This window comes from Olea europaea, chromosome 23, assembly GCF_002742605.1.
Source record: "Olea europaea var. sylvestris chromosome 23, O_europaea_v1, whole genome shotgun sequence".
Taxonomy (NCBI): domain Eukaryota; kingdom Viridiplantae; phylum Streptophyta; class Magnoliopsida; order Lamiales; family Oleaceae; genus Olea; species Olea europaea.
In genome coordinates, this window is record NC_036259.1 from 6,021,128 (window position 1) to 6,036,275 (window position 15,148).

General features: G+C 32.8%; 2 protein-coding genes across 2 annotated transcripts; one reads left to right on the forward strand and one right to left on the reverse strand.

The window, feature by feature from the left end:
• Nucleotides 1-549: 549 nt before the first annotated feature.
• On the reverse strand, nucleotides 550-3,351 carry LOC111372197 (heavy metal-associated isoprenylated plant protein 6-like). Its single transcript, XM_022994424.1, has 5 exons — nucleotides 3,212-3,351; nucleotides 2,943-3,120; nucleotides 1,649-1,887; nucleotides 1,482-1,572; nucleotides 550-1,370 (listed from the first exon to the last, which is right to left on the reverse strand). Exons 1-5 carry the CDS (start codon nucleotides 3,218-3,220, stop codon nucleotides 745-747), a joined length of 1,143 nt encoding a protein of 380 aa, XP_022850192.1. The 5' UTR covers nucleotides 3,221-3,351; the 3' UTR covers nucleotides 550-744.
• Nucleotides 3,352-11,033: 7,682 nt separating this feature from the next.
• On the forward strand, nucleotides 11,034-11,645 carry LOC111371887 (zinc finger protein 593-like). The gene is made up of 3 exons (XM_022994042.1): nucleotides 11,034-11,232; nucleotides 11,324-11,432; nucleotides 11,525-11,645. The coding sequence occupies exons 1-3, from the start codon at nucleotides 11,148-11,150 to the stop codon at nucleotides 11,628-11,630; spliced, it is 300 nt and encodes a 99-aa protein (XP_022849810.1). The 5' UTR covers nucleotides 11,034-11,147; the 3' UTR covers nucleotides 11,631-11,645.
• The last annotated feature ends 3,503 nt before the right edge of the window (nucleotides 11,646-15,148 follow it).

Below are 15,148 nucleotides of genomic sequence, written 5' to 3' on the forward strand. Positions count from 1 at the left end.
ATGATGCTAAAATAAGCTCTATATGCATAAAAGATTAGATTGAAGTGGAACTCTGAGTTGGCTTTTACTATCATGAAGGGTCAAAAAAATATTTAAACAAGCTTTTAGCACAAATTAAAGGTTTCCATGTCACTCACCTATTTGAGGATATAAAAGGTCATAATTTCTTATGATTTCCTATCATGAAGAATTTAATAAATTAAACCAAAATTTAATTGGTGGTTGTGAGGTTAAAAGCACTATTTAAATAGAATGCATAATTTGGCTAATAAGATTGCGTCACGACTTCATTTTTTTATTTTTCAAAAATAATGAGTGAATTATTTTCTTGAATAAGACATTACGATGCAATTTCAATAAGAAATATCCAATAATAATGCTATTCAAAACTAGTCGACAATTATGTTGTACAAATTACAAAATAATGGACTCACTGAAATGTAATGTCACATGATTCATTTAATTGAATATATCAAATTTGTCAACTAGACTGGTGCTCTAATATCACTAATATTAGATAACATTATTCAAAATCCAAATCAAAAAATTTAGCCACCTGAAATCTTTCTACCACATCCTTTTAAATTAGCAAAATATATTTAACATGTTTAACCAACAAATTATTAAAAAGTTACAAAATATATACAAGTCAAACAACATAATTTTCTAACATATATTTCTATTTTTATAACATATCTACAATTGAGAATGCGAACTATCTCCCTTAATGACAAAATTGTCATTTCACATAATGAAGCAACCATTAGGGTTTTCGTCGCTAAACATTTGATCGTTCATGTTGACATAAGTTGGTGGTGGTGGAGGAGGGCCCTCAGAATATTGTACCATATAACCAGTATTAACATGATCGTTGTTGTATATTGGTACATTATAGTCGTGATGGACATAACTTTGGTGGTACGTTGGAACTGCATAATGTGTATTGGTATTGTATGCTTGATATTCCATTTTGTTTAATTCGCCCTTTGTCCCTTCGATTTTGCTTACTTCCCCACCGCCAGCTTGTTTTTTCTCATTGTTTACTTCGCCCTTTGTCCCTTCGATTTTGCGTCCTCCCCCACCGTCACTTTCTTTTTGCTCATTGTTTACTTCGCCCTTTGTCCTTTCGATTTTGCTTCCTTCCCCACCACCACCTTCTTTTTTCTCACTACTGCCGCTGCCACCTTCGTTTTTCTCTCCACCACCATCTTTTCCCTTCTTGTCTCCACCGTTTTCAGTTTTCTTTGGTGGAACAAAATCAACGCTTCTGTTTAGCTTATCTTTCAAGAAAGCCGTAAGATGTTTTACATCCATTGTCCCATTTACAGTTACCAAATCCTCATCTAAATTTGTCGACACAGAATCAACTCCTAAAATAAGAAAAACATAATATCGTCATTGATCTTTGATCAACGCGATTCATGCTAAATATTAAAAATAATTTACTCTTTTTAATTTAAAATACAGTTAGGCTAACTCACCTGCAATGTTCTTATTTATGATCCGCTTTATTTTATGTGCACATCCATCACAATGCAGTTTAATCTTCATTACTACTGTACTAGGCGTAGGCTGAACAATCCACACAAAATGGAAATAAATTAATAAAAAATAATTAATCCAAATAAGTGAGAATTTTTCTTTTTACCTCTTTGGGTTTTTTATAATCCGCCTTTTTCTCCTCTGGTTTTTTGCCTTCTATTTTTTTTTCAGATTTCTCATCGGATTTCTTCGCGCCGGCGCCGGCGTCCTTCTTGGGATGAGGTGAGACCAGCTCCACCTTCTTCTTAGTCTTGTATTCAACTCGCTCGCGGAGCCATGCGGGGTCCACCTTTCCAGTCACTGTCAAACTACTGCTACCCCAATCGGCTTTTACATTCTCAACGCCTACACGATTGGCCAACCCCACAAAGACAATTTTAGGCTAAGGCTAGCCACTTGGTCTCCAAACTCCATTAAGAAGGCATTTGACTATCTTTAAGCGCCATTTGACCTCCATTAATTTTTATTCTATTTTTTTCTTTCGTATTTTTATCCATACAATCGTTCATAAAATAATATTACACATAAATTGAAAATTTTTCCTTCTTTCTTAATCACTCATTTTTCAAAAAAATATTATTCCACTTATTTTCTTTTCTACAAAATAGGAACCAAACAGGGCTAAATTTCACCGTTTGTTATCTAAAAATATCCAAGAAATTATAGAGATTCAAGTCCATAATTTGAGCAACAGCATTTGAACGTTGAAATTATAGTTGAGTTGTTTAAAACAAAATGAAAAATAAAAGTAAAGGTTAGAAATTACATTGAGCCCCTATTTAACGACCAGTATTTTTAAACTCTTTTTTTACATATTATTTTCAATCAAATATTCACAAAATAAAATATTCTGCATATAAATTCAAACCTTTTTTCTAATTCTATACATTTTTTAAAAAATCACTTCGACATTCTATTCTTCAAATAATGGTTTTCAAACATTCTCCCAAAAATCACACAATAAATTACGTAACAGATCCTAACTTTTAGTTCTTGGGTTTTAAAAAATTTGGTAATGATTATGAGAATTATTTTTTAACCGTTAGAGAGAAAAGTGAGTTCCACCTGTAAATAAAAAAGTAAAAAATGACAACTAAAAAGGTGAAATAACGTTTGAAAAAATTGATTTTTTTGGAGTTAAAAATTGCTATCAAATGGGGGCTAATAACAAAATTTAGCCCCTCGTTTGGCCCTCTTTTTTAGAAATGGAAATGTGTTGAATAGTATTTTTTTTTTTTAAATGAGTGGTTGTAAAAAAGGAAATTTTTTTATTTATGTATAATATTATTTTATGAAAGATTCTGTAGTGGAAAATATGAAAGAGAAAAATAGAATGTAATGAAATGAAAATTAACGGGGCTTGTACCGTAAAAAAAAACATAAAAAAGAAAATTTTAGACCTTCAAATTGGCGAACGGAGCGTTTGACTTTCTTGGCACAGCCTTCACAATGCAGGTCCAACTTCAACACAGTGATCGGACTGTCGTCCTTCTTTCCTCCACCGTCCGCTGCTGCCGTCGCTGCTGCGGCCTTCTGGCCTTCATTCTTATTCTCTTTTTCAGTCTTTATCTCATCTATCTGAAATAAAACACACAGAAACATAAACAATCGAGTAAAAAATAATAATTTATGGTATGATTTTGAGATTAAATAGAAGGAAAATAGATACCTCACCCATTTGTTTTAGTTTTGAAATTTTTTATAGGATGATTATTTATGTTTGAGTAGAAATGGAATGGTTTGAAGATAGAAAATGGAAGCAACGGCCGGAATATATAGAGAATGAAAATAGAAAAATATTTGCGATTTGATGAATTCGTATAAAATCAAACAAAAAAATAATTCAGTGTGGGTGGTAGGGTCCATGGCTGTATAATGTGTATATGTATGGATGTGGATCATGGGATGAAGATGTAGTTAGTGATGGTCTGGCAATGGGGAATGGGTTGTGTGGGATCCGTCTGGAGCAAGATCGTTAAAGATTTTTTTAAACAATTTTTCTGCTTGTACAGAAGCGGAAGTGACAGAATTTCATCGATGCTAATCTGATTGATCTTTTTTTTTTTTTCTTTCGTCTTTATTTAATTGGATGTTGCCATGTGTATTCTATAAAAATTCTGGCAAAAAATTATATACACATAGCAATTATATTTTTGAAAATATATAATGTGAAAATTGTTTTTTTAAAGAATGAACAGTTAAAAGTAACAAAAAAAAGTTACGAGTTCACGTGCGAAATTATTTTATTAAAAATATAATAATTAAAAATGGAATAGAAAAATAATGAGTTTTAAAAGAATCTTTTACCAAATTGGGACCGAACCAGATTTTAGTGGGGGGAGATTTTTTTAACATAGAAATTAGTGAATTTTGACTAAGTTGTCCACTTACCACGGCCCAAAATTTTTAGGTGGGTTAAACCTAGTGGCAATTATAATTTAGAAATTCCAAAATTTCAATGTGTCAAAATGATAATATAATATAATGAGAAACAAACAAAGGATAATACGAAGAATTATTCTTATTTACCAGGGCCACATAGGCCCTAGTAATGCCAGGGGGCCAGTTGGTTTCTTGTGATAGGTGGGAGGAAGATCCTATGTGGATTTGGTAATGCATCGCTACTAAAATCCAAATTACGCGATAATTGGAATAAGATGATGTGTTCCTAGGATGATTCGATATTTGACCATTAATTAAAATTAGGGTTAGTATAAGGCATGCATCACCGCGTGTTCATGCTTTCAATTAATTTAAAGATATTTCAATGTAGAACATTTTTTAACAGGTTTTCACAAAATATCGATTTAAAAAAATACTTAGCCCCCCATTAAATTAAATTTAATTTTTCTTTTTTCTTTTCAATCATTCAATATTTAATAAAATATTATTATACGTATATCGAAAATTTTTCCTTATATTTAAACCACTCATTTCCAAAAAAATATTATTCCACCTATTTTAATTTGAAAAAATAGGGGCCAACGGGGTAGAGTAGGAAAATGACTGAAATCAGGAAACAAAGAAAAGTTTGCCAGTAGAATAAACAGTTTTTATTGGATGATATATTACAAATTATGGGTTTGCATATGCCTTCTCCTTGCTCAATTCAAGTAAGACATATATCGTTGAATCAATCTTTTTTATCACATCACGTATAATGAGAATAGAAAAAGCAAACGGTGCTTATGATTGGTTCTTAGAACTTGTTCTCGTAATAAAAGGCTCAATTGCCATTGTCTACTAGTGAAAATCTTTCAAGAAAGAATTATGTTACTTATTACCATGACGATTGTCAAAATTCTTGAATGTTGTAGGTGATTATCAGTTATAACGTGTAAGGATGGCAAGCAAACTATTTTATTTTCCCAACAAAGTTTGTTTGTTTACATTGGGTAATAAAGCGTGGTGAAATAGATTCGTTGCACGAGTTAAAATCTTGAACAAAATTATGAACTTTAGACTTTTAACAATTTTTGTATTCATAGTGCACACGTCACAATCATGTTACTTTTTGCTAAAGCATTGAACAATATAGAGCTTTCTAGCAAAATTAATTTGCATTAAAGCATAGCTTGGAGCCTACTGGTGGATTTACACTATTAAGTTATGAATAACTTGGGGTGTGGGGGGAATTAGGGAGGGCTCCAACTAGGTAATAGCTATATAGAGACGATTAGATTTGAAGTAGACAATATCGCAACTCAATAATATTGGCAAGTCAATAAAGGTTTGACTATTTCATTCTAAGGAGAGCATTTTGCCCACTGGCAACGGATCACTTCCTTTGTGCAAGTGTTGTTGAGAATTTGTTCAAAATCAATATAGTGTTGAAGTGTGGAATGTTAAAACTAAACGGTCGAAGTGGAATGTTAAAACTATACGGTGGAAGTGGAATATTAAAACTAAGTGGTGGATGGAACCAAACGGTAGGATAAAACTGTGGAATAAAACAATAAAAAAACAAACGATAGCCCAAGTTCTTGGCTCATGCGACAACATGAACCATGTGGTCATGCGACCAAGTATTGTTGAGAATTTGTTCAAAATCAATATAGTGTTGAAGTGTGGAATGTTAAAACTAAACGGTGGAAGTGGAATATTAAAACTAAATGGTGGATGGAACCAAACAATGAATAAAACGGTGGAATAAAACAATAAAAAACAAACAGTGGCCCAAGTTCTTGGCTCATGTGACCACATGAGCCATGTGGCCATGCGGTCACATGGCCACTTACCGAAAATTGAAGGGGCTGCTTGTGATGTTCCATGCGACTGCATGGATTAATACCATGCAGTCGCATGGGTAAAGAAATCCGACCGTTGCAATATTGTTTCTTGTCATTGAAGGTTCAAATTTTGGTGGCTTTTCATTATGTTTGGCACCACTTTGAGCAGCTATCATCCATGGTTATATATAAGTGATTTGTGATCATTTCAAGGGTGTGAAAAAAAAATCGTCACAAACATGAGAGAAACACCTTTTGATCCAAATATTATTCCACGTAAAATCAAACCATTGATTCCTTATTCATATTCAAATCTTCCTTGTGTTCTTAAAATTTTGGAGAATCGCACTTATGCTTTAGCGCTAGATCCTTTACAAGGCTTGATATAATTCTACAAATCGTTTATCAAAATCTTTAAGCATCTCAAACAATCCCGAAAGAAGGCAAATATAGTTTGAGGACAGCAATTACGCATTCGAGCATTCATTTCATTATGTTCTTCATCTTCTTCATTTCATCTTCTTCGTTTTTTGGTTATTGGTTCTTCTCCAATTTCCTCGGTGATGCAAATTTCCCAACAATCTCAAACTATAATTTGGTGATGGAGAATGAAACCACTTTGGCAACAATCAAGTTGATGGATTGAGATCTTGTTCGTGGGGACTGTTTGATAGCTCGACTTGTAGGAGAACTGAATCCAGATTTTGTGTAAGTCGAAATTGCTCTCCAAATTCGTCTGAATGAATCTCTACTGATTGTCTTCTCCCAATCGAAACCTCGCGAAAACACTTGTCAGCCATGGAAGGGATAAATGGAACCCAATTGTGTGGTTCCTAGTAAGGCTTCTTTGGGATATTATGGACACATTCATGGCTGATCGGTGGTAGGCGGTGGAGGAAGTTGCTCAACCGCCAACTTATTATAATAGGAAGTAAGTAAAATGGGTGTGGTGCATTAATATCAACCAATAAAAGATTCATGAATATGGGATAGGATCACAACATGTGATCATACAAGTTGGCATATTTTCTGGATAAGTGCATGTGATTCAGATTACTAAATGGTGACTCCTGATGTTTGGTGACTAATTTTCGAATGTGAAAATTGTGTTTGCATGGCATATGGTCATGATAGCAGTATTAGAATTCTGTTAAAGAAATTCTAATACTTCAGACATTGAATCCATAAATCTATTTGGAATTGATCTAGTCACCAGATGGGTAAAATATTCTTGAGAATTTATTCATGTATTGAAAAACCACAAGGGCAGTGCTAGAAGGAGGCTGCCATATATTTCAAAATGGGTAAGTACTTTCATTGGAAGTTTACTAATTGTTTTTCGGAATTGCATGATGCTAAGCTGTATAATTATAAATTTTCTACATGATATGTTTGGCCCTGAATAAATCATGTGCGTAATCTTGCTTTGTTATGGAAATTTGATTTTATATATGGAATATTTTGAAATATTCTAGGACCAGTTTAGATGGAAAATATGTGATTTTCCAAAGTATGGCTTATTGCATTTTGATAAATGTTACTGCATGTGGAAATGAAATAAATTGATTAGTCTCACTTCATTGTGACATTTGGGAATCGTTTACATACATGGGATTATAATATTGGAAGAATGCATTTGTCGAAAATGTTTGAATTTCCATTTCTTTGTTGAAGTATACGGGAACGAGAAAGGGAAAATTCTAAATTGTTAGAATTTTATAAAAGAAATTATGTGAACTTTCATGACCAATTCCTTTACTAGAAAATGGAAAATTACATATGGATTACTTCATCTCACTTTGTTGTAACAATTGGAATGATTCATATGCATGAATGTTAAAGAATGCAATTTAAATCAATTATAGTGGCTGAAGATCTATTTGACCATGGTTGTTATTCGGTGATTAATTCCAATATATGGGCTATCACATTTGCTTGGATGATATATCCACTTGAATTGCCCACATGTTTCCATAGGGCACCATTTATTGCACAATGCATTTGCCATTATATTGGTTTATGAACTTCGAGGTGCAAGTAAAGCACATCCATATTTGTGTTTTGAGACCAGTATATTAATATTTAATGGGTCTAAAGGATGTGCATAAATGTGGAAGGATGTCTACTATTTGTTGAAAGCTCATAAAATTTCATGACTACTTATTCTATTGGACAAACAAGCAAATAAATCGAACAAGAACCGGATTAACCGCTTGAGAACCAGCTGGTTTGGACAGGTGTAAGTTACTCTTAACCCGGTTCAATGTTGTTAACAATTATAATGTAAATTTTTTTTCTCCAATTGGGATAAGGAGTGTCTCGAACCTTGGCATTCAAGTAGGAGTATATGATCCTTAACCACTTTGGAAATGGCCAATCTTTACTCTTCTTTGTGAGCTAAATATATATATATATATATATATATATATAGATAGATTCAAAGAAATGGTAACCATAATATAATGTAAAAGTTATACTCTATTTGCAAGGGCAATAATTTGAAACACGGCTTCTAAGGTTATATCTCACTTCCTTAACCATTTGGGAAACTTTTAAACTTTGGCTATTTAGCAAAATAATTTTATTTTTAGTTCAAAATATATTTTAATTAAAATTACGATCTAACGATGGCCCATTGGTTCAACCACTGAGTCACCAGTTGAACCACTGACTCGGTGACTAGATGATTTTTCCTGGTCGACAATCGGTTTGGGTTTAATAACTATGATAATTACCATTCAAAAGACCTATTTTTTTGGAAGAATTGAAAGGGGGCAAGATTAAAGACAATTCATCAAGGGCAAGGAGGCTAACATCAAGGAGTCAAACAAGGAGGCATGAAGAGTATCAAGAAGAATTTTAATTAAAAGCTTCAAAAGAGTTTTTCTTTCTTTTTCTCTTTATGTTATTCATCAATATGTTTAGATTTAACTCCTCCATCATGAACTGAACATCTAATCTAGGGTTTGATTGAACCACAACTTGAGAATATTGATTGATTAATTTTTGTTATTTCTATTTGTGTTATGATTTTAATACTTTCAATTAATTGGTCATTAATTGAATGAGTAGATACTATTCAATTTCGACACTCGAGAGAAGAAAATTTAAGCACAATATAAGAATATCACAAACATTGATTTATGGGTTTTGAGAGAAAGTATAGGATTTATGAAGCTTACTCCATAAAAGAACTAGTACTTTGATAAATTCTTGAATTTAATTGGGAATAAAGATAATAGAATTAATATCTAGTCGGCACTTGAGAGAGGGGGTAGAATTACATTTGAATTATTGCTTATAAACATGAAAAATTGATTAAAGATAACTAAACTTTTGAAAATCATATTTGATAGTGAGGTGAATCACAACCTTAGACTTTCTTATCTTGATTATTCTTATATCTTACATTTATTTGTTGAATTTGTCACCACATTCATCACGATAATTTAGTTAAAATCACAGATTTCAAATTTTCATTCATCCAGATAAAATAAGAGCTACATAATTATAGTACGTAGTAGAAATTAAATTACAATCCCTGTTGGTTCGACACTCTTAACTCCTTTACTATATTACAAAACTTGATACTATACACTTGTGGTATAAATCACGTTGTGAAAAATGCGTGGCATTGTTGACTCGATCGTTGAGGTGCAAGTGATTGCTGGACCTTTTTCTCGATGAATGATTTTTGCCTCCTAAAGGGGTGTTTCAATGTGTAGGTGATGCCTACCAAAAAGGGAGGTGGCTGGGATTATATTGATACATTGTTTGAGATCAACAATATTAAACATGTTTTAAAATTAACTAAAATATAATTTCGATATACTTTATATATTTGTATATGAAATATGAACAAATTCTTAATAAGTTATGATTATATCTACGTTATTTACAAGAAAATTGAGCCCTTGTTTGGTTTTTTTTTTTTTTTTTAAAAAAATTAGATTTTTAATAAATTCTAATAAAAGTTGACGAATATGTATGATTCAAAAATTGATAAAATTTTGAGTCCCATAAAATATGGTTAAAAATAAATTTTAAGAAATAGAGGCCAAACAGAGATTGAAAGAGTCCAACGATAAAAGTTTTGGTTTTTTAGTTATGAAAAAATTACCATAAACCTTACATTTTAAATACCAATTTCAAAAATCATGTGTTTCTATTTTTCTTTCAATGATCAAGAATAAATATTATTTACAAATATATGCATCATTTATCTCTCTACTCTCTATCATTACTCTCTTGACAACAACAACTCTGATCGTCGTCCTCTCTCTCTCTCTCTACAATAATTGATGATGCTAATCACCTCCACCATTGCTCTTTGTCGCTATCACTTCCACCTCGCTCTTGATTGGAGATCTAAACTCCACTAAGACAACAAACTGGGCTCCTCTGATCCAAATTGATGGTGTCTTTAGCTATCATATCTTCCCTAAAGCATCGCTTCAAGCTACTCTTCGCTGCCAGACCCTGTCTTCATACTTCGAAATCTATATGGTGAATCTATTGTTAAAATAATAGTGCATGATGGTGCGATGGATGTTGTGGTGTACAGATCTGCATGGTGGTAGTGCGATGAATGGTGTAGCTCTAGTGGTTGCATGGTGCTGTACCTATCTTCGTGGTGGTGGTGCGATGGATGATGTGGTGCACTGGTAGTTGTTGGTGATAGGTTGAGATGTACAAATCTACGTGATGATGATGTAGTGGTGGTAACGATAATGGTGGCAGCAATGTTGGATGGTGTCAGTTGTAGTGGAGTGGGATGAAATGAAGAGCGATTGTGACTAATATTTAAATAAGTATGATCAATAAAGTCGATATTTTGTAGTCGATAAATAAAACGTGGCCTAAAAAAGTGTGATTTGCGAATAAATTCGTAATTGTCTCCCAGAATTTGTATTTTTGTGCCTATGATCTTATGTGATTTACGACTAGTTAATGACTACGACTATAACTAACATGTTATTGTGACTTTAAATGTTTAATTGATTAATAAGTCACAAATATATTATCAAATATGACCCCTTATTTTTTTTTAAAAATTCATTAGTTTCTTATTTTTAAAAGTGTACATTCAAACCTTTCATGGTTATGTATTTTTTCCTTGAGTTATTTATTGACTTGAAGGTTGGGTTGTTGATTTAGATCCTTCTTGTATGCTTATGGGCTTTTGGATTAGGGCTCTACAATACTAGTACAGACTATTGGCCCAAATAATAAAAGTTTCTCCAAATCCCAATTCACAACGACGTCGCAAGGCTCACATCTTAAACATCACAGAAGACCGTATCATTCTAGGGTTTCGGAACGTAAATCCAAGAAAAAGGAACCCTAATTTCTCAAATTGAGGAAAAATCACGAAAGATGGGTGGAAAATGCCCGCACCGGAGCGTGAAGAAGCGCCGCTACTCTCACAAAACTGCTCGACGCACCAAATTTCTTCTTAAAGATATCCTTTTTAGCTGTAGTTACTTCATAATATTTTACGCCAACTTTTAGTTATTTCGGATCATGTTTTTTCTTAACCGTCTCTTGTTTACGCGACGATGCTGTTTATGATGAGCTTCATAAAACGGAAGGAGATGGCAAACCCTTGCCTGTTGACGAAGATCTCCCTGGAATGGGCCAATATTATTGTCTACACTGCGAGTAATTTCTTCGTTTTGATTTAACCTTTGTGGGAAAGTATCTTATAAACTTTTCAATCCTAGTTATTGCGTTTATTATTTTTGTTATTACAGTCGGTATTTCCCTAACGTGGCCGTGAGGGATGAGCATTTCAAGACTAAAAAGCATAGGAGGCGGTATGTATATTTTGATCGTCATATGCCTTCATTTTTCAATTGATGGTGTTTAAATAATTGCACTTGCTGTTTCAGTGATTAATTTAGTGCTATATGTTAATTTTTCAAGCGCCAGTGTTTTTCTATGAATCTTTCCTGCAATTTCTTTCAGATAGTGGATAATGAATATTAGCATATATTTTTTCTTTTTAAGCAATTATTTGGTAGGATCTTGGGTTTAGATGGAATGCTTAACTTCTGAATTTGATGGAGCTATTTTCTTTATGACTGTGCTACTGCTATTGAATCTTCTGTTTTTGTTCTAGAGATTAGACACCATGGTGTATACATCAATAGATAGGCTTATGCATTTGGACTTTAAAAGGGGGATTTCATCCCCATCCTGGCAGAACAGGGGGAATCTGCCCTCCCCATCCAATTTGAGGAGGAAGCAGCCCCTTTTTTGGGGCAAAAATTGGGTTAGTGGTGAAGGATGGCCTCTTTGTTATTCTTGATTTTTGGGGTAGATTTGTTTATATTTTTATTCCTCTTTTTTTTTTTTTTTGGTTTGCATTCGTTTAAATGGGAGACATTTTTTTTAATNATTGGCAACCTAAACTTTACCTTTTAAGATTTTGATATCTGAAATCCACTATGCCAATTTTAAGTTACAGTTGATTGTAACCTAAACTTATGTTATTAGTTGTAATACATTTTAATTTCACTCAAGAGCCTCAATCATTTTTCGTTATAACATTTAAGTTTTTTGACTTTTTTCCGATTCATTTTTTTTATCAACAATCTTTCAATAATTAGCACATCATGTCTCAAATAATGATTTCCATCAAAATATTCCATGGAAAACGTTAAGTAACTTATTTGCTCAATGCTCTTATTTTTTTTTTTTTTTTTTTTTTTTTTTTAAATAACAAATGCAAAATTCGACAATATTTTTCCCAAATTTTAAGCATGCGAGCATAATATTTTGACATAAATCATCACCAATTGTGAGATATCCTAATTTTGACATAAATCTTTTAAAACATTACAGATAAATCCTAAATTCTCCACTACCGCCACTTTCACAACTCCACCTAGCCACCACCTATAGATCCATATAACACCACTTTTCGACCACAACACCTATCGGACTCCACAACTACCAGCATCGTCTCACTCTCCCAAATATCCTCCTCCATTGTATTGGTCACTAATCTGTCCGAAACAACCACATTTACGGTGGTGGAGTCCGGTGGGCATGGTAGCCCAAAGGTGGTATTATGTGGATTTATAGTTGGCAGCTTGATAGGTTGTGAAAATGGTGGTAGTTGAGAAAATGGTGCTAATTATCCTTAATAAAATGTTGAAGATAAGAATTTAATTAAAAATAAATAAAATTAGTGACATGATTATTACAATGATTAAAGATTGGGAACCTTGAATATAATTAAAATTGGCGTAAACGATAAAATTTATAGTGCAAATATAATGACACTTGCGAAAATCATTTTTCAATGTCTTGATATTTCGTTGTTTTGGGGTTAGGAAGGACTACAATTGAAGGTCTAATTATTCCTTGTATTTAAGATTCTCCAAGGCCCAAAAAATATATAAAATTCTGGATTGCTTTCGGCATACATTTTAAGCAAAAATTCTACCAATTTCAATGGAATGAAATCTTAGGGAAGTTATTTTGCCGGACAATGTTATTTTAATAGCACCAATTTTTAATTGTATTAGAGTTCCTTAATTTTTGCTTATTGTCGGACTTGTGTTCCCACATTTTTTGTGATATGTCTATCATCAATCTTTCATTATTTAGTATGTCTAGTTTCCGATGATAGTTTTTATCCAAATATTCTAATAGTACATGTATGCTTTGAAATAAGAGGAGGCAAATATTTTATCATACCTTTTTTTTTATTTATTTAAAAAATATAATTGATAAATAAGTCTTTTTACATATCGTCCATGAGGGATAAGATATGTTAATTAAAGAAAGATTGATGATAACGTTACAACGAAAAAAGTTAGACACAAGTACGATAATGAGCAAAGGAGATCGGAGAACAAAATTAAAAATTAGTGGAAACAAAGGAGATTTATCGTTACTTACTACCCGTATTTTATCATATAAAAGGTTTAGAGGACGTTTTTGAGTGAGCAATAGGCGCATAAAAAAATTTCGTTTTTTTCCTTCAGAATGGCAAAAATTTGCAGCGGCTGTCCCATTGAAATTGAAACACTATAGATCTGTCCTTTTGCTTGTTTGCTTCATTGATGTTTGTTGACTTGTATTCTTTGACAAATTGGATAAATAGCACGTTCATTGTATCATACTTTCCTATGTATTAAGAGTACACTCACTTCAATAGATGTCTTTGTGTCATTAAATTAAGTTGAAACCTGGGGTTTTCCAGTATGTCGGGCTCTTAAATTGTCGAGGTTACACCTTTACATTTTGGGATCAAAATTCTTTCAGAATTCAAACTAATACCTAACATTGACTAAGATTAAGTATCCATGCTTGTCAATATATCATCCTAAGGTATTTCTGTGTTAGACCAGCTAATTGCCCTAACTTAAATATTATCGTTGAAATTACTTGGATTTTACGTCACGTAAAACCATATTTTACGCAATTTTATTTTTTTTTATTTTTTATTTTTTGTGGTTAAAGGAAAAATAATGAGTTTACTTACAAAATTATTTTATTAGAAATATATAAGGGTGAAAATGGATTTTAAAGAATGGAGCTCAAATATAAGTTTGTTTAATTGCTCATTTGGTACTCTGTCTATCTATTAAATAATATATTGATGGCAAAAAATTATGCGACACTTTTCATTAGCTTTAATAGATTTGAGCTAAATAAAGGTGTTCGAACTCCTTGTCTCATTCATGCTTCGTCCCTTTATATGCAGATTGATTCAAGCTTGTTGTCATAGAAGTATTGAGCTATAACATTTTGATCTAGGGCTGCATGTCATTGAAGGAATTTGATTGGTTGGTGGGTTTCGCTATGGACTCATGATAGCACTCAGACCTTAAGCTTGCATCCTAAGTCATCATGTCTTCTTCTTGATTGATTGATTTAGGCGATGTTGCTGATAAGGGAGAGCATTTCTTCTATTTATGTCATGATGATGTTTTCATACGACGTCTTTCATGATCAGACTCAGACCTCTATGGACAAGATATTGGATCAAGGTGTTGAATTGAATGCTTGAACTTTTTGACGTGCAGATTCTTTCAACCTAATAAAGGGATCCTTAACTTCTCAAACCTGAATTTCGGATCGACATCATAATACGTACTTCATTTCGATGCTGCAATGGAAAACCCATTCACTAGAACAAATAATGAAGAAACAAAAGTGAAATTGCCTAGTTCTTCATATTATCTTATGTTAAAATCTTCAACCCAAAGGTCTCCTTGTGAACTGACCTTCTCCCATGCATCTTTTGACAAGTGTTTTGGTCCCCTTCATTAGTTTACAATCGCAATAGAAGACATTTTGTACCAATTCATGTGATCTTCCCCTATATTGCTGCCCCCCCCCCCCCCCCCCCCCCCCCCCCC